This window comes from Aquarana catesbeiana, linkage group LG01, assembly GCF_042186555.1.
Source record: "Aquarana catesbeiana isolate 2022-GZ linkage group LG01, ASM4218655v1, whole genome shotgun sequence".
NCBI classification, from domain to species: Eukaryota; Metazoa; Chordata; class Amphibia; order Anura; family Ranidae; genus Aquarana; species Aquarana catesbeiana.
Window position 1 is genome coordinate 661,632,431 of NC_133324.1, and position 26,489 is coordinate 661,658,919.

The following is a 26,489-nucleotide window of genomic DNA, read 5'->3' on the forward strand; positions in this document are numbered from 1 at the left end:
AGGGACTCTGGCTGTAGCCATTTCCTCACCAGGTGAATTAGGTTGAACATCTGCGATATTGGTGGCCTCTCGTCTCGGATCATCATCTGTAGTCATCTTAGAAAGAAAGTGACCCACATGGATGGCTGAGGGCTTGTCTCCAACATCATGAACTTTAGCAGGTGACCACTGTGCTAGCGTCTCCACAACCTTAGTCAAGGTTTTCCTATCCGCTTTTGCATTAGTGGCTAGCTGTTCAAACAGCCTCTGCGATTGCTCCTGTACAGCACCAATCTGTTGGCACAGCGCCTTGGTTTGCTCCTGTGTGATAGTGTTGGATAACGCTAATTGTTTTAGGATTTCCTCCATGTTTAGTCACACTAGGTACTGGCCTTTTAAGTAGTAACTTACTACAGCTGGTCGCAGCTTCCACCATATGTAACCTGGGGGAAAGGTAGCAGGTACAAAAGCTTACTGGGATAAGCAGGCTTTCAGGCACAGATACCAGAACAAGTGAAGTAGTGACAAACAGTGAAGTGTTTAATGGTGATAGTTACAAGTCTATAGAGGTGCTGTACAGTGTAAAAATAAAACAAACAGAACAAAATAGCCAAACAAAAACCTAGCCATGTCTCGGCTCTAAGTATACACTATGCAGGCCCTAACTACCAGGCTGAGCAAGCCTACCGCTTGTCAGTTTCCACATAAACTGCTTAACAGCTTTTTACCAACACTTTTGCTCTCACAGACCAGCATTGTCTGTGTTTCCCAAGCAGAAAGCAAAGGCTGTCTGCTCAGGTGAGCTTAAATTAGCCTGGGGAAGAGGACCAAGACCCGAACTGGATCATGGATCAGAGATTCCTGAATGTGTACGAGAGGAGCCTGGAAGACGTATAAACCCCAAACAGGACTTTTCCTGGCTCTCTCTGGGACGCTCTGCTACAATATATATATAAAATGTGAGGGGTGTACTCACTTTTGGGACATACTGTACATCAGTGCCTTACCTCAAAAATGCGCTTCTGGAAGAATGGTCAAACATTCAAATAAACACACTACTAAACCATGTGGACAGCCTTCCCAGAAGAGTTGAAGCTGTTATAGCTGCAAAGGGTGGGCCAACTCAATATTGAACCCTACAGACTAAGACTGGGATGCCGTTAAAGTTCATGTGCGTGTAAAGGTAGGCGTACCAACACATAATGTATATATATTTGGTGTTGTTAACTGCAAAATTGAGCTGCCGTACCAACACATAATGTATATATATTTGGTGTTGTTAACTGCAAAATTGAGCTGCCATAAGTAGTCTTGAAGGTATAGTGTAGCTATTGTAGTAGCTAGTAATAAGTGTTAAGCCAGCCATACATCAATCAAAATTTGGGCAGTTCAGCAGGGACCAGCCAAATTTTTATCCATGTATGGGCAGAGAGGTTGTGCAGAAGTAGATGTACCAATCTCTGTTCAGTTGTCCTGTCAGATTTTCCCTGCCGGCAGCGCTGCTTAATGTATTCTGACAGCAGGGAAGTCTCAAAGGGGAGGATTCCCCCATCCACCTTCAGCGTGATCCATCTCTAATTTCGCCAAAAAAATATATATATATCTAAAAAATTTTATTGTTAGCCTGTTGTGAATTTTTCCTTTTTGTAACAACCAAAAAACACACATTTTTCTTTCTCACCATAACTGCAACATAATTTAAGCAGTATTACACCCAAAAGCAAAAATTTATTATATTGCAGCTTACCAATTCTTAGAGGTGATGGCCCCATTGGTTTTCTTTTTTAGGCACAAAAAAACTGTTGCTGTAACTACTAACACAACCCTCCCCCCAGACTGATAATGCTGCTGTCCAAAGATATCTCTGTTACTCCTTCATCCAGAGTGTAGGCACTCTAAGACCCCTTTCACACTGGGGCAGTGTGGGCGTTAGCGGTAAAGCTAAAGCTTTAGTGGCGCTTTACTGCTGTTATAGCAGTGCTTTGGCACCGCTAGCGGGGCGCTTTTAACCACCCAGAAGGGGTTAAAAAGGGGTTAAAAGCGCCCGCTTAGCACTGCTTTCAAAACGCTTTTAAGGCGTTTTGAAAGAGGCGCCCATTCATGTATACACTGCTCCTCGGACTTTCACACTGGGGTTGCAGAAGAGGCAGTTTACAGGCGCTATTTTTAGCACAAAAACACCTGTAAAGTGCCTCAGTGTGAAAGGGGTCTAATACAGAAAGTGTGTTACTGGCCAGATCACCAGGTGTAAACACGGGGAAAAAAGCCTAAAAAAAGAAAAACAAATGCAGCCACTTCATCTAATGATTGGTAAGCTACACTATATTACATTTTTGTTTTTTGGAATTAAAGCGGGGTTCCACCCAAATTTTGAACAATATCTGTATGTATTCTCTTCCTTACCTAGATGCTGACATGCCGTTTAAAAAAATTTAAATCGCCGTAATTACCTTTCATTTTTTTATTCTTCTTTGCACTTCCTGGTTCTCCTCCCGTGGGAGTAGGCGTGTTTCTAGCCTCTCTGAGACTCCTGGGAGCTAGTCTCAGGCTTCCCAGGATGCCACTGAGCATGTGCGGGAACGAGCGGGGAATGCTGGGAGCACAGCATTCACCACATCCAGGAAATAAATGCTTGTGGGCTTCAAATGCCCACAATGAAGATGGAAACCGCCTGCAGTGAATAATATAAGTTATTCTTTCCGACGAAATCTGACACAGGTGGACATATTACACACAATGTAATGCTGAGAAGAAAAGTTTGTGAATGAACTAAAAAAAAAAAAACGATAGATAGGTGGACCCCCGCTTTAATACCACTTTAAATTTTAGACAGTATTGATTGGAAATCTCATCCTTTCCCTGTAATGAGCTTGTTGGATCTTCAAGTAGTATACTAATTACAATTAGTCTGTTGCATGAAATATGGCACCCTCAGCAATGCCATTAGGTTTATGCACTGGTAATTTTACCTTTGGTTTAGGCCAGGCATGTCAAACTAAAGTCCAAGGTTGGGCCACAAAAGCAATCCCACCTTATTCAGCAGACCGCAGTTTGACAGTTATAATTGATAACTGGAAATATAATAATGCTGTTCATGCCCAATGCCCTCTTCAGCTCAAATCCATGGCTGTTTCCTGCCTGTCCACCACCTTCACACAAGCCAACATATCCTATTCTAGTAAAAGTTCCTACACTTGCACAGCCTTAAACTCAAAAGCATGCTCTGCCATCTTCCTAGAACTGCAGTCGTGTTGGCTATTATGTCCAGTCCACCCACCACTAAAGCCCTGGTCAAAAGTTTTGAGACTGACACAAATATTACGTTTCACAAAGTCTGCTGCTTCAGTGTTTTTAGATATTTTAGTCAGATGTTACTATGATATACTGAAGTATAATTACAAGCATTTGATAAGTGTCAAAGGCTTTTATTGACATTTACATAAAGTTTATGCAAAGATTCAATATTTGCAGTGCCGACCCTTCTTTTTCAAGACCTCTGCAATTTGCCCTGGCATGCTGTCAATCAACTTCTGGGCCACATCCTGACTAGGGATGACCTTCGAGTTCGAGTCGAACCCATGTTCGACTCGAACATCCCCTGTTTGACCCTTTTGACGAATTGCGAATGATATGGGCCGTTCGCGCCAAATTCGAGTTGCGTGTCACGGCCCATAATTCACTGCGGCATCGCAGTGCATTGCTGGCTGATGATTGGCCAAGCATGCACTATGACCCGCATGGTTGGCCAATCACAGCGCCGTGTGTACAGAGAGCCGTAATTGGCCAAAGCCAGGGTGGCTTTGTCCAATTATGGCTCAAGGGGTTTAGTACACGCCCCACACTATATAAGGCCGCCTGTGTGGTGGCTTTTTGTAGTGTGTTGCGGCGGCGGAGAGAGATAGATAGACAGAGAGACAGTGTCATTTGATTTAAGTTAGATAGAGTAGGCAGGTTGAGTCAGTTAGCTGCCCTTACAGTATATTGTGTATATATATATATATGCATCCCAGGTGTTGCGTGTGTGTGTAAAAATATATATATATATATATATATATATATATATATATAAAAAGTATTCAGTTTAGCTAGATCCGTTCCTGTTATTCTCTTCCTAATATACTGACAGGCAGGCAGGTGTTTTTACAGTATTTACAGTTAGTGTACTGTGTACCCTGAACAGTTGCACCTACAGTATAGCTACCTGAACACAAGTGCTTGTGTTCTTCTTCTGATCCTATTAATAGCACAGGCAGGCTCTTGAAGTATTTACAGTTAGTGTACTGTGTACCCTGCACAGTTGCACCTACAGTATAGCTACCTGAAGATAAGTGCTTGTGTTCTTCTTCTGATCCTATTAATAGCACAGGCAGGCTCTTGAAGTATTTACAGTTATTGTACTGTGTACCCTGCACAGTTGCACCTATAGCTACCTGAAGACAAGTGCTTGCGCGCTTCTTCTGATCCTATTAATAGCGCAGGCAGGCGGTTGAACTATTTACAGTTAGTGTACTGTGTACCCTGCGCAGTTGCACCTATAGCTACCTGAAGACAAGTGCTTGTGTCCTTCTTCTGATCCTATTAATACCACAGGCAGGCATTCTGCTAGCTGCTGTATAATCAGTATATATATATATATACATCCCAGTTTTGTGCAGCTACATCTCACTGCAGTGTAGGCCATTAGTATGTCTGGAAGGCCAACAAGGAGAGGCAGACAGTTACAAGCCAATAAAAGAGGGCAAGCAGGCTCTGTGTCTAAAGGCAACAGTGCTGGTCGTGGACTCGGTGCATACTCATCAGCACGTGGCCGTGGGACACGCTTGTCCTTTTTTTCGGCAGCTGGCCTTGTTGAGCCGCAACATGCGGAAGACTTGATAGAGTGGACGACCAAGCCGTCCTCATCCTCCTCATCCTCACTCACCCAGGCTCAGGATAAGTTGTCTGGCAAAGCAGCTGCCAATGCGGCCTCTTCATTCAGCTCAATGGCATCAGTCACTCCTTCCCTAGCCCCACCATGTCCTCCTGAGGAGTCCCCCAAACTATTTGACCACAGCGTTGGGTACATGCTCCAGGAGGATGCCTAGCATTTTGAAGGCTCCGATGATGGTACTTAGCTAGAGAAAGGCAGTAACGTGAGCCCAGAGAGAGGGGGTGCCCAAGAAGGACAGCAATCTGGCATTCATGTTCCCCCAGCTGCAGCATACTGCCAGGTTTGCTCCAGTGATGAGGAGGGAGGGGACGATGAGGTCACTGACTCCACGTGGGTACCTGATAGGAGAGAGGAGGAGGAGGCACATCACCAATGAGGCAGGATGCCCTCCAGGGGCCAGCTTAAGGGCAACACACCGACTGCATCACACCGCAGAGCTCCGCATGTGCAGAGTGCTGCTGTCTCTGTGCGTTATAACAAAAGTTCTTTGGTGTGGGCCTTTTTTGAGACGAGTGCATCAAATCCCACCGCTTCTATTTGCAACATATGTCTCAAGCGTATCTCGCGTGGCCAAAACATCACCCACTTGGGCACCACATGCTTGACCAGACATATGTTGACCTGCCATGCAGTTCATTGGCAAGCGTACCTAAAAGATCCACACCAAAGAACAAAAAAAACAAATATACCTTCAGTCCTCTCTGAGACCTGCACTGAGAGGAATGAAAGTGTAGAATTAGGTGTGTAATTGCAGGTTTGCTCCAGTGATGAGGAGGGAGGGGACGATGAGGTCACTGACTCCACGTGGGTACCTGATAGGAGAGAGGAGGAGGAGGCACATCACCAATGAGGCAGGATGCCCTCCAGGGGCCAGCTTAAGGGCAACACACCGACTGCATCACACCGCAGAGCTCCGCATGTGCAGAGTGCTGCTGTCTCTGTGCGTTATACCAAAAGTTCTTTGGTGTGGGCCTTTTTTGAGACGAGTGCATCAAATCCCACCGCTTCTATTTGCAACATATGTCTCAAGCGTATCTCGCGTGGCCAAAACATCACCCACTTGGGCACCACATGCTTGACCAGACATATGTTGACCTGCCATGCAGTTCATTGGCAAGCGTACCTAAAAGACCCACACCAAAGAACAAAAAGAACAAATATACCTTCAGTCCTCTCTGAGACCTGCACTGAGAGGAATGAAAGTGTAGAATTAGGTGTGTACTTGCGGGCAATCTGCTATCAGTACACCGAAGTCAGATTGTACCAGGAAAATTTCCCTGCCCCAGCTGCTGTACTGCTGAAAGATGGTCGCTCCCAGCCATCCACATACCCAGCAGTTGAATGCTAGCTTGGCTAAATTGCTAGCACTTCAACTGCTGCCTTTTCGGTTGGTAGATTCTGCCCCCTTCTGTGAGTTTGTGGAATGTGCGGTTCCTCAGTGGCAGGTTCCCAAATGCCATTTTTTCTCACAGAACACGATTACGGCTCTCTACCGGCATGTGGAAGGCAATATCTTGGCCTCGCTGGACAGGGCTGGACACCGCTGACTCATGGTCCAGCAGGCATGGACAGGGACGTTACATATCTTTCATGGTGCATTGGGTGACTCTTCTGGCAGCTGGGAAGGATGCAGGACAAGGTGCAGTAGTGTTGGAGGTTGTTCCGCCACCATGCCTCCAAAATGCTACTACTGGTGATTCTGACACACCTCTCAACTCCACCCTCTCCTCTTCTTCTTCCTCCATGGCCTCTTCCTGTGCTTTGTCCTCAGAACTAGGGTGCTCCGTAGGTGTTCAAGGGGCTACGCAAGTACGCAGGCCAAAAGATGCCATGTGGTGCTTGAGCTGGTGTGCTTGGGGGACAGGAGCCACACTGGGGCAGAGATTCTGTCAGCTCTGCAGGGGCAGGCTCAGAGGTGGTTGATGCCACGCCAGCTTCAGCCAGGAATGGTGGTTTGCGACAATGGCACCAACCTCCTCTCCGCCCTCCGACAGGGACAACTGAGCCATGTGCCCTGTTTGGCTCATGTCCTTAACTTGGTGGTGCAGCAGTTCTTGGGCAGGTACCCGGGCTTACAGGATGTCCTGAGGCAGGCCAGGAAAGTCTGTGTGCATTTCCGCCTGGTCATATAATGCCAGTGCTCAGCTGGCTGACCTCCAAAAGGAATTTAACCTGCCCAAGAACCGCCTAATCTGTGACATGCTCACCAGGTGGAACTCAACGTTGGCCATGCTGCAGCGGCTGCAATGCAGCAGAGGGCCATCAATGAGTACCTGTACGACTATGGCACCAGGACAGGGTCAGGGGAGCTTGGTTTTTTCCCCACGCCAGTGGGCCATGATCAGGGATGCATGCACTATCCTGCCCCCATTTGAGGAGGCCACGAGGATGGTGAGCAGTGACAGTGCATGCATCAGTGACACCGTCCCCCTTGTCCACCTGTTGAAGCACACGCTGCATGGAATAATGGACAGGGCACTTGAGGCAGAACAGAGGCAGGAAAAGGAGGAATTCCTTACCTCTCAAGGCCCCCTTTATCCAGAGTGTTCCTGCGTGCCCGCCGATCACACAGGAAGAGGACGAGAAGGAGGAGGATTGTGTCAGCATGGAGGTGGAGCCTGGCACTCAGCATCAGCAGCAGTCTTTAAGGGATCATTTACAGTCCCAAAAAACCCATGGACTTGTACGTGGCTGGGAGGAGGTGGCTGCGGATCATGTCTTCCTTAGTGACCCAGAGGACTCCGGACCGAAAGCCTCAGCAAACCTACGCTGCATGGCCTCCCTGATCCTGCAAAGCCTGCGGAAGGATCCTTGTATTTGTGGTATCAAGGAGAGGGATCGTTACTGGCTGGCAACCCTCCTTGATTCACATTACAAGGGTAAGGTTGCGGACCTTATCTTGCTGTCGCAGAGGGAGCAGAGGATGAAACATCTTCGGAAGGCCTTGCAGAAAGGTCTGTGCAAGGCGTTCCCAGAGACTGGGAGGTTACAAACTCCTGTTCCTGGACAACGTGTTCCTGAGTCTTCGGTCAGTCAAAGAAGGAGCGGTGGAGAAGTTGGCCGTCTGACCGATGTGTTCAGACAATTTTTTAGTCTGCAGCCCCAAGGTATGATCGGTTCCAGCAACCATCGCCAGCGTCTGTTTTACATGGTTCAGAAATACCTAGGGGCAAGATCTGATTTTGACACCTTTCCCACCGAAAATCCTCTGGGTTACTGGGTCTTGAGGATGGATCACTGGCCAGAGCTTGCACAGTATGCAATTGAGCTACTGGCCTGTCCTGCATCCAGCGTTCTTTTGGAACGCACATTCAGTGCTGCTGGAGGCTTTATAAACAATCGCAGGGTGCGCCTGTCCACCGACTCGGTCGATCGACTGACCTTCATAAAAATGGATCACCACCAGCTACCAAGCACCTGATGCTGATGTAACCGAATAATTTTTTTTGAAATGTTAGATCCCTTCAAGACTGCCTATGCTGATGCTGAGTGACTATCCTTCCTTCTCAATGATCATGCTGATAGCTTATAAGAATATTTTTGGTTCTGGGCGCCGCCACCAGTGGCTAAGGCTCAATTTTTCTGCCCCTGTTTAACAGGGGCGTGTAATTACAATTTTGGTGCAATACTTTGCAGCAGGGCTCGTTCCTGCGCTCCAACTAGAGTATCTGTGAGGGGTTGCAGTGTTATGGCAGTGTTATGGCACCAGCACCAGTGCCTAAGGCCCAATTTTTCTGCCCCTGTTCAACAAGGACATGTAATTACAATTCTTGATCTAATATTTCACAGCAGGGCCCGTTTCTGCACCCACCAAGAGTAACTGTGAGGACTTACAGTGTTGTGGCACCAGCACCACCACCACCAAAGGCCCAATTTTTCTGCCCCTGTTCAACAGGTGCATGTAATTACAATTCTTGATCTAATATTTCACAGCAGAGCCCGTTCCAGCGCCCACCAAGAGTAACTGCGAGGACTTACAGAGTTGTGGCAACACCAACACCTAAGGCCCCAATTTCTACAGAGTATATAGGGCAGGCCCCTACTTTCAAACATCCAACTTACAAACGACTCCTACTTGCAAACGGAAGGAGACAACAGGAAGTGAGATGAAATCTACCCCTAGGAAGGGAAATTCTCTCCTGTAAGAGTTAATATGGGAAAAACATGTCTCCTCTCCACTGATGCTTTATCAACACTCCTTGTTTCACTAAAAACCCCAAATTGTCAAAAATATTTGTCTTTGGGACAGAAAGTGAGGTGAAATCTTCTGTCACAGGGGTGATATCCCTTCCCTATGTTTTCCAAAAAGCTTAACCACTTCAGTGCCCGCGTATAGTCAAATGACGGCCGCAGGTGGGATCTCCCATCTGGGGCGGCCGTCATATGACGTCCTGGGCTTCCCGGCCGTCTAGGGGGCGCGCGCGCACCGGCCGCATTGCTCGGGACCCGGTGCGTGTGCCTGGCGGCCGTGATGTCCGCCGGGCACCTGCGATTGCCCGTTAACCGAGCAGGACCGTGGATCTCACGTCCTGTCAGGTGAGAGGAGACCGATCTGTGTTCCCAGTACAGAGGAACACCGATCGGTCTCCTCCCCTTGTGCGTCCCTCCCCCTACAGTTAGAATCACTCCCCTAGGAAACACAGTTAACCCCTCGTCTCCCCCTAGTGGTTAACCCCTTCCCTGCCTGTCACATTTATACAGTAATCAATGCAATTTTATAGCATTGATCGCTGTATAAATGTGAATGGTCCCAAAAATGTGTCAAAAGTGTCCAATGTGTCCACCATAATGTTGCAGTCATGAAAAAAAAAATCGCAGATCACTGCTATTACTAGTAAAAAAAATAAATAAATAAAAATTTTTTAAAAATGCCATAAATCTATCCCGTATTTTGTAGACGCTATAACTTTTGCGCAAACCAATCAATATACGCTTATTGCGATTTTTTTTACCAAAAATATGTATAAGAATACATATCGGCCTAAACTGAGGAAAAAAATTTTTTTTTTTTTTTAAATTGGGATATTTATTATAGCAAAAAGTAAAAAATATTGTGTTTTTTTTCAAAATTGTCGCTCTTCTTTTGTTTATAGCGCAAAAAATAAAAACCGCAGAGGTGATCAAATACCACCAAAAGAAAGCTCTTTTTGTGGGGAAAAAAGGACGTCAATTTTGTTTGGGTACAGGGTCGCATGACCGCACAATTGTCGTTTAAGGTGCGACAGCGCTGAAAACTAAAAATTGGTCTGGGAAGGAAGGGGGTGAAAATGCCCTGTATTGAACCGGTTAAAATAGATTTTTTTGGCTGGAGCTACACTTTACAAATGTACCAGTTCAAAATTGCAAACAGATTCTACTTAACAACAAACCTACAGTCCCTGTCTTGTTTGTACCGCCTGTATACTGATTTTCAGAGTATATAGGGCCTGGGGGCCCCACGTCTTTCCTTCTTTTAATTTGGGTGCGGGGTTCCCCTTAATATCCATACAAGACCCAAAGGGCCTAGTAATGGACAGGGGGGGGTACCCATGCCGTTTGTCTCACTGATTTTCATCCATATTGCCGGGACCCGACATTACATTGAAGCCACAAGCAGTTTTAAATGACTTTTTTAAATGACGGCCATTTTAAAAACTTTTTTTTGCATTGATAGATATCCCCTGGGGCAGGACCCGGGTCCCCAAACCCTTTTTAGGACAATACCATGCAAATTAGCCTTTAAAATTAGCACTTTTGATTTGGAACATTCGAGTCCCATAGACTTCAATGGGGTTCTAAAGTTCGCGCAAATTTTCAGTCCGTTCGCAGGTTCTGGTGCGAACCGAACTGGGGGGTGTTCGGCTCATCCCTAATCCTGACTGATGGCACCCCATTTTGCAAAATCAATGCATGGAGTTTGTCAATTTGTGGGTTTTTTTGGTTACCCGCCTCTTGAGGATTGACCACAAGTTCTCAGTGGGATTAAGGTCTGGGGCGTTTCCTGGCCATGGACCCAAAATTTCGATGTTTTGCTCCCCAAGCCACTTGGTTATCACTTGCTTTCTGGCAAGGTGCTCCGTCATGCTGGAAAAGGCATTGTTGGGAGAAGTTGCTCACAGAGGATGTTTTTGTACCATTCTTGATTCATGGCTGTGTTCTTAGGCAAAATTGTGAGTGAGCCCACTCCCTTCGCTGAGAAGCAACCCCACACATGAATGGTCTCAGAATGCTTTACTGTTGGCATGACACAGGACTGATGGTAGTGCTCACCTTTTCTTCTCCAGACAAGGTTTTTTCCGGATGCCCAAAACAATCATAAAGGGTATTCATCATAGAAAATGACTTTACCCCAGTCCTCAGCAGTCCAATCCCTGTACCTTTTACAGAATATCAATCTGTCCCTGATATTTTTCCTTGCTGCCCTTCTTGACACCAGACCATCCTCCAAAAGTCTTCGACTCACTGTGCGTGCAGATGCACTCACACCTGCCTGAGCAAAGCTCTGCACTGGTGGTGCCCTGAGCCCGCAGCTGAATCAACTGTAGTCCTAGCGCTTGCTGGATTTTCTTGGGTGCCCAGAAGCCTTCTTCACAAATGCAGTGGAAATGTTTTTTGTGGGATTAGGTTCATTTTCATGGCAAAGAGGGACTGTGCAATTAATTGTAATTAATCTGATCACTCTTCATAACATTCTGGAGTACAGTGGGGATGGAAAGTATTCAGACCCCCTAAATTTTTCACTCTTTGTTATATTGCAGCCATTTGCTAAAATCATTTAAGTTCATTTTTTTCCTCATTAATGTACACACAGCACCCCATATTGACAGAAAAAAAACACAGAATTGTTGACACTTTTGCACATTTATTAAAAAAGAAAAACTGAAATATCACATGGTCCTAAGTATTCAGACCCTTTGCTGTGACACTCATATATTTAACTCAGGTGCTGTCCATTTCTTCTGATCATCACTGAGATGGTTCTACACCTTAATTTGAGTCCAGCTGTGTTTGATTATATTGACTGGACTTGATTAGGAAAGCCACACACCTGTCTATATAAGACCTTACAGCTCACAGTGCATGTCAGAGCAAATGAGAATCATGAGGGCAAAGGAACTGCCTGAAAAGCTGAGAGACAGAACTGTGGCAGCTGCACTTAAGGTTCCTAAAAGCACAGTGGCCTCCATAATCCTTTAATGGAAGACATTTGGGATGACCAGAACTCTTCCTAGAGCTGGCCGTCCAGCTAAACTGAGCTATCGGGGGAGAAGGGCCTTGGTGAGAGAGGTAAAGAAGAACCCAAAGATCACTGTGGCTGAGCTCAAGAGATGCAGTCGGGAGATGGGAGAAAGTTGTAGAAAGTCAACCCTCACTGCAGCCCTCCTCCAGTCGGGGCTTTATGGCAGAGTGGCCCGATGGAAGCCTCTCCTCAGTGCAAGACCCATGAAAGCCCGCATGGAGTTTGCTAAAAAACACCTGATGGACTCCAAGATGGTGAGAAATAAGATTCTTTGGTCTGATGAGACCAAGATAGAACTTTTTGGCCTTAATTCTAAGCGATATGTGTGGAGAAAACCAGGCACTGCTCATCACCTGTCCAATACAGTTCCAACAGTGAAGCATGGTGGTGGCAACATCATGCTGTGAGGGTGTAGGGACAGGACGACTGGTTGCAATCATGGTGGTTGCAATCATGGTGGCAGCATCATGCTGTGAGGGTGTTTTTCAGCTGCAGGGACAGGACGACTGGTTGCAGTCGAAGGAAAGATGAATGCGGCCAAGTACAGGGATATCCTGGACGAAAACCTTCTCCAGAGTGCTCAGGACCTCAGACTGGGCCGAAGGTTTACCTTCCAACAAGACAATGACCCTAGGTATACAGCTAAAATAACGAAGGAGTGGCTTCACAACAACTCCATGACTGCTCTTGAATGGCCCAGCCAGAGCTCTGACTTAAATCCAATTGAGCATCTCTGGAGAGACCTAAAAATGGCTGTCCACCAATGTTTACCATCCAACCTGACAGAACTGGAGAGGATCTGCAAGGAGGAATGGCAGAGGATCCCCAAATCCAGGTGTGAATAACTTGTTGCATCTTTCCCAAAAAGACTGATGACGATATTAGATCAAAAGGGTGCTTCTACTAAATACTGAGCAAAGTGTCTGAATACTTAGGACCATGTGATATTTCAGTTTTTGTTTTTTAATAAATGTGCAAAAATGTCAACAATTCTGTGTTTTTCTGTCAATATGGGATGCTGTGTGTACATTAATGAGGAAAAAAATGAACTTAAATGATTTTAGCAAATGGCTGCAATATAACAAAGAGTGAAAAATGTAAGGGGGTCTAAATACTTTCCGTCCCCACTGTATATGCAAATTGCCATCATAAAAAGGCAGCAGACTTCATGAAAGTTAATATTTATGTCATTCTCAAAACTTTTGGCCACGGCTGTAGTCACTCTCTGCCTGGATTCTCAGCCATGCTGACAGTTTTGCCCACTCACCACCAGTTACTCTTTACCATGAGCAATGGCTGCTCTGCATCTTTTGCCTGCCACGACTAACTTTAGCATAAAGACCCATTCACCACTTAGGTGGGCTAAAGGCTTAACGTGTCTGGTTTTGGCCATACATGTCAAAAAGGATATTGAGAAGCTAGGTTCTTTTTTCTTTCACCCTACAGATGAACGGATCTTCCACTGTGGGTATTGTATTTTGAGCAGCGGCCTGTACAGCGGCTGCATCCAATCAGATGTTCGGCTGCCAGTTTTCTGCCCAGCTCCTTCAATTTTTTTTATTTGAAGGATACGTTGGTTGGGAGGGTGGGAACAGGGTCATCCACTAAGCAAATAGGCAGAACTTCGCACAGTGACTGTCTGCTCTCAGGGATATAAAAGGGCCACAGTGAAAGTGCTGCTATACGATGTTATTTATTTATTTATTTTTTTGAGCCTCTATGTTAATACTAATAGCTGAAAAGCATTACTATGTGTTACAGGCTGCATTATTTTATCACAGCACATGCCAATGTAGAATGTTATTGTGAATGGACCCTGTACAAAGCAGGGCTTTATCTTGTTTTTATGTTGGAACTATGTTGGAAAAGGCTGTCCATTAAGGCTGGTGTAAGCCATTTTTACAAATACAGATAAAACAGTTCTTATAAATGCATTTTATCTGCCAAATAATGTGTATTTTTGTCCATTTCAACCGACGGGTCTTTTTCCTCTTCCAGCAATGACTGGACATTTAATAGAGAAACAGCAGACTGAAGAGCTCAACTCTGTGGCTCTGTTCTCTGGCATTATCAGCATGTACCTTGTTATTCCATGAGCAACTCTTTGTTCTGCTTCTCCATCTCTGAGTCTGAGCTCTGCTTTACAGGGAATTATGGTACCAGTAAAATGCAGGCACTTAATGTAGAAGTTCAGTCAAATCCTAGCTATATTTAAACCTGCTCCCAACCCATTCTAAGCATATTCTAACTACCCCGGAAGATGTCTATACTTACCTATGCTGAGGCCTGCTTCACTGACGAGATCGCAGAAAGGTTTAAGTATAGTTAGAGTTTGACTGGACTTCCACTAAATTAGATGTTTTTCAAAAATGCAATTAATTATATATTACTAAACACAGAGCTGTATTATTTGTGTCTTTTTTATATGCCTGGAGTTCTGCCTTGAGCAGAGATTTCACCTCTACATAAAACTAGAAATCAAGAAGGATACAAAATGAAGAAAAAATTAGGTTTTATAGAATGCAAAATACTTTGAATACTAAAGTCCTTTATTTAACAACACAGAAATGTCACAAAAACAACTTTACCGGGCAACTTAATGTGTATTTTTTACAGTTTTGTACATGCCCCATAGGTGATTTTTTTTTCTCATAAATACACTGTTTTCCAAAACTGCTTTTTCCATAACTGCACAAGCATACATACACCTTACACATATATCTGTTAGAAAATGTAATAGATAACAGCACAGTTCAGAAATAGGAGAACACTGTGAAGGGAGTACATATCAGTGGGTCATAAATTAAAATGCAAAAAAAAAAAAAAATCTGTTCCCTTGTTTTTTTATGCAGAGTAATCCTTCTAACATTCAGTAGGAGCTGTCTTTTATTCACTAGGAACATAGTAGATCTCAGTGTGAGACTGCCAAATTTAATGACAAACAAAATCTGGAACATTTAGTTGCTACATGGAACCAAGTGTTTGAAATCACTATGCATCTAGCCATGATCAAAGACCTACTACTGTTTTTTGTTGAAGATATTCGACCCTAAATGGTATGTTCATTTAACACATTTCCTTCCTCATTATCTGATTACAGATGTAACCAATATAAATATTTTTATTCTTTTGAATTAATTGTAAGAGTTACATGCCAAGATTTTTAAACGCAAATAAGCATCATTTTCTAATCAATGATGCAAAACAAAGATGTAAAACATCAAGAGAATGTTCATTAATTTCTTTTTGCAGTGCTATGTGTAAAATAATTTTTTTTTGGACCTCCTGTCCTCTATTTCTCATGAGAACAAATAAGCTAATTTTATGATTTTGCATTTGAAACAAATTAACGTTGAAAATTCATATTTAATTTTTGACTTTGAAAATTTGGAGTAAAGTATATGATTACTATATATACCTAAATTTATAACAATGGCTACATTTTATTTTAAACAGACACAAATTAAATGGAATGTTTTTTAAAATAATCAAGGAAAAAGAAAGTTATTTTTGTCCTAAATTCTCTCATTTTGCTTTAGCCTAAATTGGACTGGACATGTAAAACAACACAATTACAATATCAATCAGGTCATTAAAACAAAAGTACACCAAGACATGCAACATTAGGGTATTGGACAGTGATTACATAATTAAGAATAAATGTATAGATATTGTACACCTAATGTAGCTTGACTGAATAATTTCACATATTTATGGGGGAAGTAACATTAATGCAGAATGTAAATGAAAAGTGCAAAGCCAAGGTGCAAATAAGGCTTTACATGTGTTTAAAGCCAAGTCCACTGAAGGGTTTTAAATGGTACTGGATTAAATAAGACATATGTGAAGACAGTACTTTCTTTTGTTATTCCTTTGCTTATTTTCTTCTTCGATTGCTTGGCCTGTGCAAAGCCCATGCAACAAAATGTCATGGTCAACACTCTTCACAGATTGATGTACAATGAAATGGCAGTACTCATCATTTGAGTTTAAACATAGTCATTCTAAGTAGTGGAGTTAAATAGGTTTTCCACTCTTGTATAGAGATAATCAGGGCTAGGTGTCCCATTCTCATACCGTACTTCTACCAACTATCAACTGAAAGGAAAATGCTATGGGGCCACCAAACTTCATAGGCTTTCTTCTTATGAATAGAAAAATGGAACAGTACTGGGCTCTGGAAATCAACTAAAACGTTTAGTTTTTTTAAGCATTAGAGAACTGGGCTTTTTTTAAGCTTAAAGCAACCCTTTCTTTTAGATAAGAATACATGTTTATGTAATGGCTGAACAAAACATCTTCCAGAACTCACTTTTCTAAGAGCCCGACTCCAAAATCATATTTACTCTGGTAAACATGTAGTTTTATATAAATATCACACAAGCTCCACATGAAATCTATGAGTATGTGCGGAAGTCATAGGGCTCATGCACTTAGCCCAAATAATTTCTGTTGCAAGTATGTCCAGGCATTTCTGATAAGCCATGGACAAGAAGCCTGTACAACTCAATGTAAGGCTGTCACTATCTGCATCTAACCACAGTTTGTGTCCAGGGACGCACATCCGTCCCTAAACACAGGTAATTGCTCCATGTGCAATTACATGTTAACAGCTGCAGACAGCCATTAACAGTGTCAGCCTAAATTGTATAGGCTTCTTGTTCGTGGTTGACACATCTGGTCATACTTGCCACAGAAATATGCTGATCTGGGTGGTGTATGGTCCTAGCTGGTCATGTGTATGAAACTTTAAGGTTATTAGTTGAACAATTTGTTTTTTTCTCTGAGAGTAGTACAGCATACCAGTCTTTATGAAAAAACAGGTAACCTAACCCTTGGGCTGTATACCATGTACTCTCTATACCTTATCTTTAGCGCCCCCAGTCTTATAGTCTGCCATTGCAGTTTCTGAAAGTTTATATGCAAAAATCAACATTCTGAAAGTTGGTTTTTACATATGGCTAGGCACAACCTTTCACAACACCACATTATAATGCTCAGGCATTGTGATTTCCCACTCAGGCAAAATGCACTGCATTGTGAAAAGCTACATGTCAGAGAAGATCCCAATCAGCTAAGAAGTGGAAAACTCCTTTAAGTATTTTTAGATATTTTTGCCTAATCTCTTTCCACCAAAGCCCTTGGGTAGTGTTCTATCATATACATTTATATTGGAAAAACAGGTAAGAAAAATGCTAATCAGCTTAGGGTATGGATGGTGTCATTTAGAAATCTGTTCTAATTATTTTCTAAAACTATTATAGATCTACTCAATGTTATTAAAACATTTATTACAAAAACACAAAAATGAAAACATACAAGACTCTCTTGTAAGATACACATTTTAGCTAAAAAAATTGTATTTAACTTTATCTGCAAGAGGTGGTTTTAAATTGGTGCTGTTCAGTAGATCAGATCTTTTAAAGAAAAATAATAAACCGCTACACAGGAATGAGAAGTCAGCGCTAAACTGAAAGTGTTTAGGCAAGGTCTAAAAAATAAAACATTATAGGATAGGCAATTCCAGACTTGTGGTGATGAAATTGGTAGGTCACTCTTAGTCGCAATCATATTGTATAGGCTTATTTAATAAGCAAGAAGCATCATACAAAGTTCAGTAGCCCATAGTAACCAATCAAAGTTGTTGTTTCAACTAAAATATTATTGGTTTCTGTGAGTTTTTGCATTTGAATATAATCACTTCCTTTTGAATAGCTTTATTGAATAAGCCTATTGACATAACGTATGTACTGATTTGCATGATTCTTACTTCTATGAAACACCTTTAAGTAAACTAGAGATGTGTGTAAAATATTACAAAATCTGAATGATCCCTCAGAAAAAAAAGTTACCTACATAAATACTTCTCAATGCACCTCAAGTCTGGAGTTCCTTACCTTTTTTGGTAGATGACATATATACAGGAATATATATGCGTGTTTGACTCTTGTCATTACAGAATGCATTTATATTTTACAGTGTTTACAGTTACTATAGAAAAAAAACTTGACCAGAAGGCATGTACTCAATTACATGGTCACAGTACACTTCTGTTTCCCTGAACAAATAATTCAAAAGACTGGTCCTAGCGGACAAACGACAATACCATATGCTGCTTTCACACTGGTCTACAAAGCGCTGGAAAGTGGGTCATCTGTGGTAAGTGCTTCGGAAGGGATATCCTTTTTATTTTAAAAACACAAGTGCTCGCCCACGTAAAGATCAGAACGTTTTGTCTGGATTGTGCCTCAGGTCCATGAAGAGGAGGACCTCGGAAACATGGGAATAGTGCCAAGATTGGCAGCTAATACTCTACATACAGTTCAGTTGGCTTCTTTGGGAGTAGTCAATGGATGCAGTACAATTCTTTTTGACCTTGAAGAACATTCTGTAAATCAAGCCACTGGGAATGTATACAGAGCAAAACAAAAACAAAATGAAAAAAGCAAAAAAAAGTAAAAAGAACTAAAAATTAAATAAATAAAATAAAAGACAGTGCTGTTGCTGCTGTGACTAACCAGCTGGCAAAATAATGTTTAAAGCTAGAATTTATTGCTCCAGATTTAAGTTGCAGAACCTCACTGCTGCGTACAAACTGTTAATCTTCATATAGATGCTCAGACATGATTGTCTCCTCGTGTCTAAACGCACAAAATACAAGCTGCTATCTGTACAGTTTACAGTACTGAAACACATATTTGGAAATGAAGTATAGATATGTTAATTTTTTTTCAAAGATACATCATATTACAGCAGGGGTTTACCCAAACCTTTCCTTTTGCAGTCACTTTAAAGTAGACAACAATTTCACTGTTAATTATAGCTAAAGTACATAAAGAAAGAACCTGTGTACTAAACATAGGTAAACCAGCCAGGCTCCAGTGATTTTTTTTTATGATTTTTTTTTTTTTTTTTATATTATTCATATTTTTTTCTTTTGAGGAAACCCCTGTACACAGACGAAAATAGTGTCTCAGCATATTCTTCAGTCATGGACTTTGCAGTTCCCAAAACAAGACCAGTGCTTGTCAATCACTTCAGAGTGCCTTGAAAATAAGATATACATCTGCTTAAAAGAACCACCGGAATGCTTCGGCGCTCGGGACTGGTGTTCTCTGTAAATAAGGAGAAGAAAACAGGTTACTATTTTGTGACTATGATTTGTGCTTCAGTAAAAATTTCATCTTTTTTTATGTCAAATTAGATAAATATACTTCACAGGCTCAACACATTCAGCTCAAAAATTGCCAAATAGCATCTGGAAATTGTAGATTTTACACTGCAACATTCTGAGTTGGTGTGGCTTTTTATTATCTTTTTGTTTTTCTGTGAAAGACATTAAGCAAGTAGCCGAGTAGTTAGGGTACAAGACTCATAAGGAAAAATGTAAGTTGTATTTGACAAAAATGCGACCATCTGAATGTAGTTTCAGGCTGGGTTCACACTTATGCGAACTGGATATGGCTTTCTACGCATCCAATTTACATGACAGGAGAGTGTGACCGGCTCTCAATGGAGCTGGTTCATATAGCTCCGGGGCAGCTGCGGATCACACAGCAGAAGGGACCTGTGCATCTTTGGCTCAGTTTCAGGTCCGATTTCAGGCAAAAATTCGGACTGGAGTCGCCTCTGAAATGGTGAACAGGGATGCACAGGACCCCCTGCTGTAAGCCGTGACCGCACATAGTGTGAACCCAGCGTCAAGGGACATCTTTCTGGCACAGCTGGAACATCCACCTATGTCCTTCGCCATACGTTATGGGGTAACAATGAATGCCAAGACACCTCACGAAATATAAACAAAGGCATTATTGCCAGCCAGCAGTTTATAGTGCCAATAAGATCTGACAGTTTTTGTCAAGCCCTATGGCCTCTCATCGTGATTCTAATAACTTCCACTGCTCAAGCCTGGAGGAAAGAGGGCTTTCCACTGAAATACATTGGCTTTATTTGATGTTCCTAACCAATAAACATTTGAAAAAGACTGATAAGAACTTTGTACTAGGCGCTCCTCAATAACCACCCCAGAGTTTATCATCTACTGAGTGCTCTTTTTGTTGTGATCAGAAAGGTAGCAGCCTAGGACCATAAAAAGGACCACCTACACTATACCTTCCTTATGTATCAGCTCCTTTGAAAGAAGACGCACTCCACTGTATATTAGCACCAAGCCTCACTTTTATTTGTCCATCACTACTCACATTCATATTCACATTTTTCCATTTTGGATAGAGTGCAGAGGGATTAGAACGCTTGTCAGTTTCTATTGTTGCCTGCGCCCCCATTAAGGATATTCATTCTCTCTATTTGTCCTGTTCATTGAAAGAAAAAGAAAACCCAAATTTCGGGTTTGCCCTAAAAAAGTAAAAGAGGGGAAATCTTCCAATGGGGACACTAGTTCTGGTGGCCTGGGGGTCCCCAAGGAATTCCCCTAATTTGCAGAGATTTCCTCTCACTTCCTGCTAACCACGAGGTATGAGGAAAAAAAGGAGAATGCTGGGAGTGCACTAATCCTTTTCTTTTATAATATTCACTGGTCCTGAGGGAGGAGTCAAGGCAAGCTTGTCACAGGTATGCTGCCATGGAGGCACCAGGAAAAAGTTTTTCCTATAGTTCTACTTTAAGCATGGGGGAGGAGGAAAGAACAATCAATTTGCCCTTGTATGGTAAAGTCAGATTTTTGTAGGCTAAAGAAACTGTGTCATGCAAATTGTTCCAAGGTGCGATGTGGACTGAGGGGCATAGTAAAAGATGGATGTTTCTAAGTTACCTGGTTTTAAATGAGAAAACTTTTCACATCTTTCAGCATCAGCTTCATTTGTGTCTCTCTGTATTCCGCAACATGGCACACAGAGCCTCTGCCCAACGTTGATGTGATTGCAGGGCTAAAGAAGAATCAGGGGTCTATGTCACGCTCAACATGTATCTGAGTGATCCCTGAATAGGAAAGCCCCCAGCCCTACGTACAGCATTTTTATCAGTATGAGGGCAAACGCCCCTCCCCCCACTGCCCCCAGCCCAGTCCTCACCTGAGCCTATGCACCTTGTGCTCCTGAGTGAGTCTTTACCAACCTATGCCTTTGATAATCATGCTGGATATCATTCACCAAGGACTAATTTGATTAAAGGAATCATTCCCAGTGTTGAAATAAACCTATGTTCACTTCAATTCCCAATCCTGTGCATAGATTAGCAGTAACTATTCCAATACATGAGATTGGATGTTTGGCAAAACGTTGTCACCCCATATAACATGGTCAGGTCGTTTTCTCTGCTTATAAGTGGTGCACATTTTTATACTGAATATTTAAGTATTTTTAGAAGGATTTTCAGGTATACTTAATAAAAAACATACTGATCTACTAAATAAAATGGAGCATTTTGGGTGTTCTTAAAATTCCTATCCAGTTTTTGTTTTACTTAAAGTGATTATAAAGCCTCTTTTTTAGGTAAAATAAAAAATATGTTATACTTACCTGCTCTGTGCAATATTATTGCACAGAGCAGGTAAGTATAACATATTTTTCATTTATTTCTTACCTTGTCTTCTGGAGTCCCCCATTGGTGCTGTCAATTCCGTTATCCCATAGGTGCCCCCTTAGCAATCCATGTGCTATGGAGGCACCCATGCAGGTGCACTCCATAGATGGGCTGTGTAAGTTCATAGACATACACAGCACAGCTCAACCACAGCCCATAATCCCTCCTCACAGGTACTGACTGACAGCAGCAGCAGCCTATGGCTCCCACTGCTGCCTGAGTCTCCTGTGAGACCAGAAAGTGAAGGGAGAAAACCTGCAGCCGTGACAGAAACGCCACTGACAGGACTCAGGTAAGTGTTTTTGGATGGGGGGGTTAGGGGTAACAGTAAGTGGGGAGTTGTTTTTTACTTTTTCTTTTTAATGCAGGGAATTAAAGTGCTTGTAAAAGCAGAAGGTTTTTTTTTTATCCAATTGCATTTTATGCATTAAGATAAAAAGCCTTCTGTGTGCAGCAGCCCCCCTTATTCTTACCTGAGCCCCATCTAGATCCAGTGATATTGTAGGAGTGTCTCAGCTGCCAGGGACTCACCTCCTCATTGGCTGAGACAGCAGCGCAGCGCCATTGGCTTCCACTCCTGCCAATCAAAGTCAGTCAGCCAATGAGGAGAGAAAGGGCAGGCGGGCCACAGCTCTGTGTCTGAATGGAGGGAGCTGTGGCTCGGATCGGGTGCCCCCATAGCAAGCTACTTGCTGTGGGGGCGCTCAAAAGGTGGGAGGGGCCAGGAGCACCAAAGAGGGACCCAAGAAGAGGAAGACCCAGTCTGCAAATCTACTGCACAGAGCAGGTAAGTATAACATGTTTGTTATTTTTAACTAAAATAAAACAAGACTTTAGTATCATTTTAGGTAAAAAACTAACTCTTCAGCCCCTTTCACATGACAAGCATGCTGGGATCCGCCTGTCCGTTTTTCAGGCGGATCCAAGTGGGCCACCCATTGACTCCTATGGGCAGGCGGGTGTCAGAGGAGATGTGTCCACTGACACCCGCCTGCCATCCGATCCGCTCAAGACAGATGTATGGCGATAGGTTTAGCCATCCCTCTGGAGGATCGGTTGATATCTGATAATAACGGACATGCTGTCCATTTTCGTCTGATCTCCCCAAAAGAATCAGCAGGGCTCTGACAGGTCCCTCCCTGCTCAGTGAGCAGAGACAGACCTGTCATCTGCCGGATCAGCAGAGATCAACAGAGTGATCTCCCTGCTGAGCTGGCAGACTCTGCTGAGCGGATCTGTTCTCGTGTGAAAGGGGCCTTGTACTTTAGTATCACTTTAAAAATGTTCCAAAAATTAAAAAAGTTAATTCTCTGACAAAAATGACACAGCTGACTGCTTTTTATGGTAAACACAAAGTTTTACTTACTACAAGTTTACAGTATATACTTGTCCTTGTTTGTTCTATCCATTGCAAACTTACTAACACAAACATACACAACACAGTGGTATAGTCTCTTAGATATATAGGGCCTTTATTGTTTCATTTAAAAAAACATTCAACATTCTTATGATATAAAGTTTGATCAGCATGTAATCCTTGTCAGCATGTTCACTAAGCTGTATGTTACATAGTTATGTAGTTACATAGTTGGTGAGGTTGAAAAAAGACTCCAGTTCAACCTATGATGTGTGTGATGCGTTTATGTCAATAGTACATCGTATACCCAGGTTGTGATTGTTAAGGAGCCCATCTAATAGTTTTTTATCGATGCTGATATCACTGCTTGTGGAAGAGAATTCCACATCCTTACTGCTCTGACAGTAAAGAACCCTCTACGTGGTTTAAGGTTAAACTGCATCTCTTCCAATTTTGGTGAATGACTGCGTGTCTTTTTAAATTCCCTTTCACTGAATATTTTTTTCCCTATGCTAGGGTCACCAGTACGGTATTTGTACATCGCTATCATATCCCCTCTCAAGCTTGTAGTCTTTCCCTATAGCTGAGGTCCTCAAGTCCCTTTATTAGCTTTGTTGTCGGTATCCTCGTGTTCGGCCAGCGGTCTGGTTTCTGATAAGAGTGGTCTCTGCGGCGAATTCACCGCAAGATCACTTTTATTGGCGGCGGGAGAGGCCCCCCCCCGTGCTCTGGTGCCCTCCGCTGCTTACCGGATCCATTCGCAGCAGTGGAGGCAATCGGATCTTCGCCCTGGCTGGGCATGGAGATGAATCAGGGGAAGATGGCCCCCACCCGTCTCCATAATGATGCAAACAATGCAGGGCCGGAAGTGACGTCAAAACGTCACTTCCGCCCACAGCTCTTAAAAGGAACATTTTTTTTTAATTATTTTTTTAAACGACAATTTTTTTTTTTTTTTTACTGCATTTAAGTGTAAATATGAGATCTGAGGTCTTTTTAAACCAGATCTCATATTTAAGAGGTCCCGTCATGCTTTTTTTCTATTACAAGGGATGTTTACATTCCTTGTTATAGGAATAAAAGTGACACAATGTTTTGTTTTATTTAAAAACAGTGTAAAAAAAAAAAAGGTAAAATAAATAAAAAAAAAAAAAAAAATTTTAAACGCGCACCGTCCCGCCGAGCTCGCGTGCAGAAGCGAACACATACGTGAGTAGCACTCGCATATGAAAACGGTGTTCAAACCACACATGTGAGGTATCGCCGTGATCAGTAGCGCAAGAGCAATAATTCTAGCCCTAGACCTCCTCTGTAACTTAAAACATGCAACCTGTAGAATTTTTTAAACGTCGCATATAGAGATCTTTAAGGGAAAAAGTTTGTCGCCATTCCACGAGCGGGCGCAATTTTGAAGTGTAGCACGTTGGGTATCAATTATTAAAAAAAGTGTATTTTTTCCAAAAAAGTGCGCTTGTAAGACCATTGCACAAATACGGTGTGACAGAAAGTATTGCATCTATATTCTCCAGGGTGTTAGAAAAAAATGTATAATGTTTGGGGGTTCTAAGTAATTTTCTAGCAAAAAAAACTGTTTTTAACTTGTAAACAACACATCTCAAAAAGAGGCTCAATCCTTAAGTGGATAATGGGCCTACATTGCTACTGGGCCACAATCGAATGCTCTATACAAATAGACATCAGGATATTTGAGCAACTAATACCCTAGCAATTTTATTTTGAATCTATGGTGGACTCTTGATGCACTAGAACTTCTTAAACTTGACCAATGAAAGCAAATAACAACTACTTTGCTTGATTACTGGTTGTTTTTGAGGGCCTAGAAAAGCACAGTACAGGCAGTAATAGAAGAAGTGGACTGAAAAAGTAAATAAGGAGAAAGAGACTAACTGCTCCTTCTGCTTACAACAGATACAGTGCCTTGAAAAAGTATTCACACCCCTTGAAATGTTCCACATTTTGTCACATTACAACCAAAAACGTAAATGTATTTTATTGAGATTTTATGTGCTAGACCAACACAAAGTGGCACATAATTGGGAAGTAGAAGGAAAAATGATAAAAAGTTTTCAAGATTTTTTTACAAAAAAAATCTGAAAAGTGTGGCGTGCATTTGTATTCAGCCCCCCGAGTCAATACTTTGTAGAACCACCTTTCGCTGCAGTCTTTTTGGGTATGTCTAGAGAGTGAAATTTTTGCCCATTTTTCTTTGCAAAATAGCTCAAGTTCTGTCAGATTGGATGGAGAGCGTCTGTGAACTGAAATTTTCAAGTCTTGCCACAGATTCTAAATAGGATTTAGGTCTGGACATTGACTGGGCCATTCTAACACATGAATATGCTTTGATCTAAACCATTCCATTGTAGCTCTGGCTATATGTTTAGGGTCATTGTCCTGTTGGAAGGTGAACCTCTGCCCCAGACTCAAGTCTTTTGCAGATTCTAAAAGGTTTTCTTCTAAGATTGCCCTGTATTTGGCTCCATCCATCTTCCCATCAACTCTGACCAGCTTCTCTGTCCCTGCTGAAGAAAAGCATCCCCACAACATGATACTGCCACCACCATGTTTCACAGTGGTGATGGTGTGTTCATGGTGATGTGCAGTATTAGTTTTTCACCACACATAGCGTTTTGCTTTTAGGACAAAAAGTTCAATTTTGGTCTCATCTGACCAGAGCACCTTCTTCCACGTTTGCTGTGTCCTCCACATGGCTTCTCACAAACTGAAAATGGGACTTCTAATGGCTTTCTTTCAACAATAGCTTTCTTCTTGCCACTCTTCCATAAAGGCCAGATTTGTGAAGTGCACGACTAATAGTTGTCCTGTGGACAGATTCTCCCACCTGAGCTGCAAATCTCTGCAGCTCCTCCAGAGTTACCATGGGCCTCTTGGCTGATTCTCTGATTAATGCTCTCCTTGCCTGGCCTGTCAGTTTAGGTGGACGGCCATGTCTTGGTAGATTTCCAGTTGTGCCATACTCTTTCCATTTTTGCATGATGGACTGAACAGTGCTTCGTGAGATGTTCAAAGCTTGGGATATTATTTTTTTTTTATAACCTAACCCTGCTTTAAACTTCTCTATAGCTTTATCATTGACCTGTCTGGTTTGTTCCTTGGCCTTCATGATGCTGTTTGTTTACTAAGGTTCTCTAACAAACCTCCGAGGGCTTCACAGAACAGCTGTATTTATACTGAGATTAAATTACACACTAGTGGACTCTATTTACTAATTAGGTGACTTGTGAAGGCAGTTGGTTCCACTAGATTTTAGTTAGGGGTATCAGAGTAAAGGGGGCTGAATACAAATGCATGCCACACTTTCAGATATTTATTTGTAAAGAAAATTGAAAAACATTTATCATTTTTCTTCCACTTCATAATTATGTGCCACTTTCTGTTGGTCTATCATATAAAATCCTAAAAAATACATTTATGTTTTTGGTTGT

General features: G+C 42.5%; 1 protein-coding gene across 2 annotated transcripts in view; it reads right to left on the reverse strand.

Annotated features, from left to right (window-relative positions):
• Positions 1 to 14,656: 14,656 nt before the first annotated feature.
• Positions 14,657 to 26,489, reverse strand: part of CXXC4 (CXXC finger protein 4) — a 224,946-nt gene continuing 213,113 nt past the window's right edge. For both annotated transcript variants that reach the window (XM_073601813.1, XM_073601821.1), the window contains one exon: positions 14,657 to 19,243. In XM_073601813.1, coding sequence (XP_073457914.1) covers positions 19,199 to 19,243 — 45 coding nt within the window. In that variant the 3' untranslated portion in view covers positions 14,657 to 19,198. The remainder of the gene's footprint in view (positions 19,244 to 26,489) is intronic.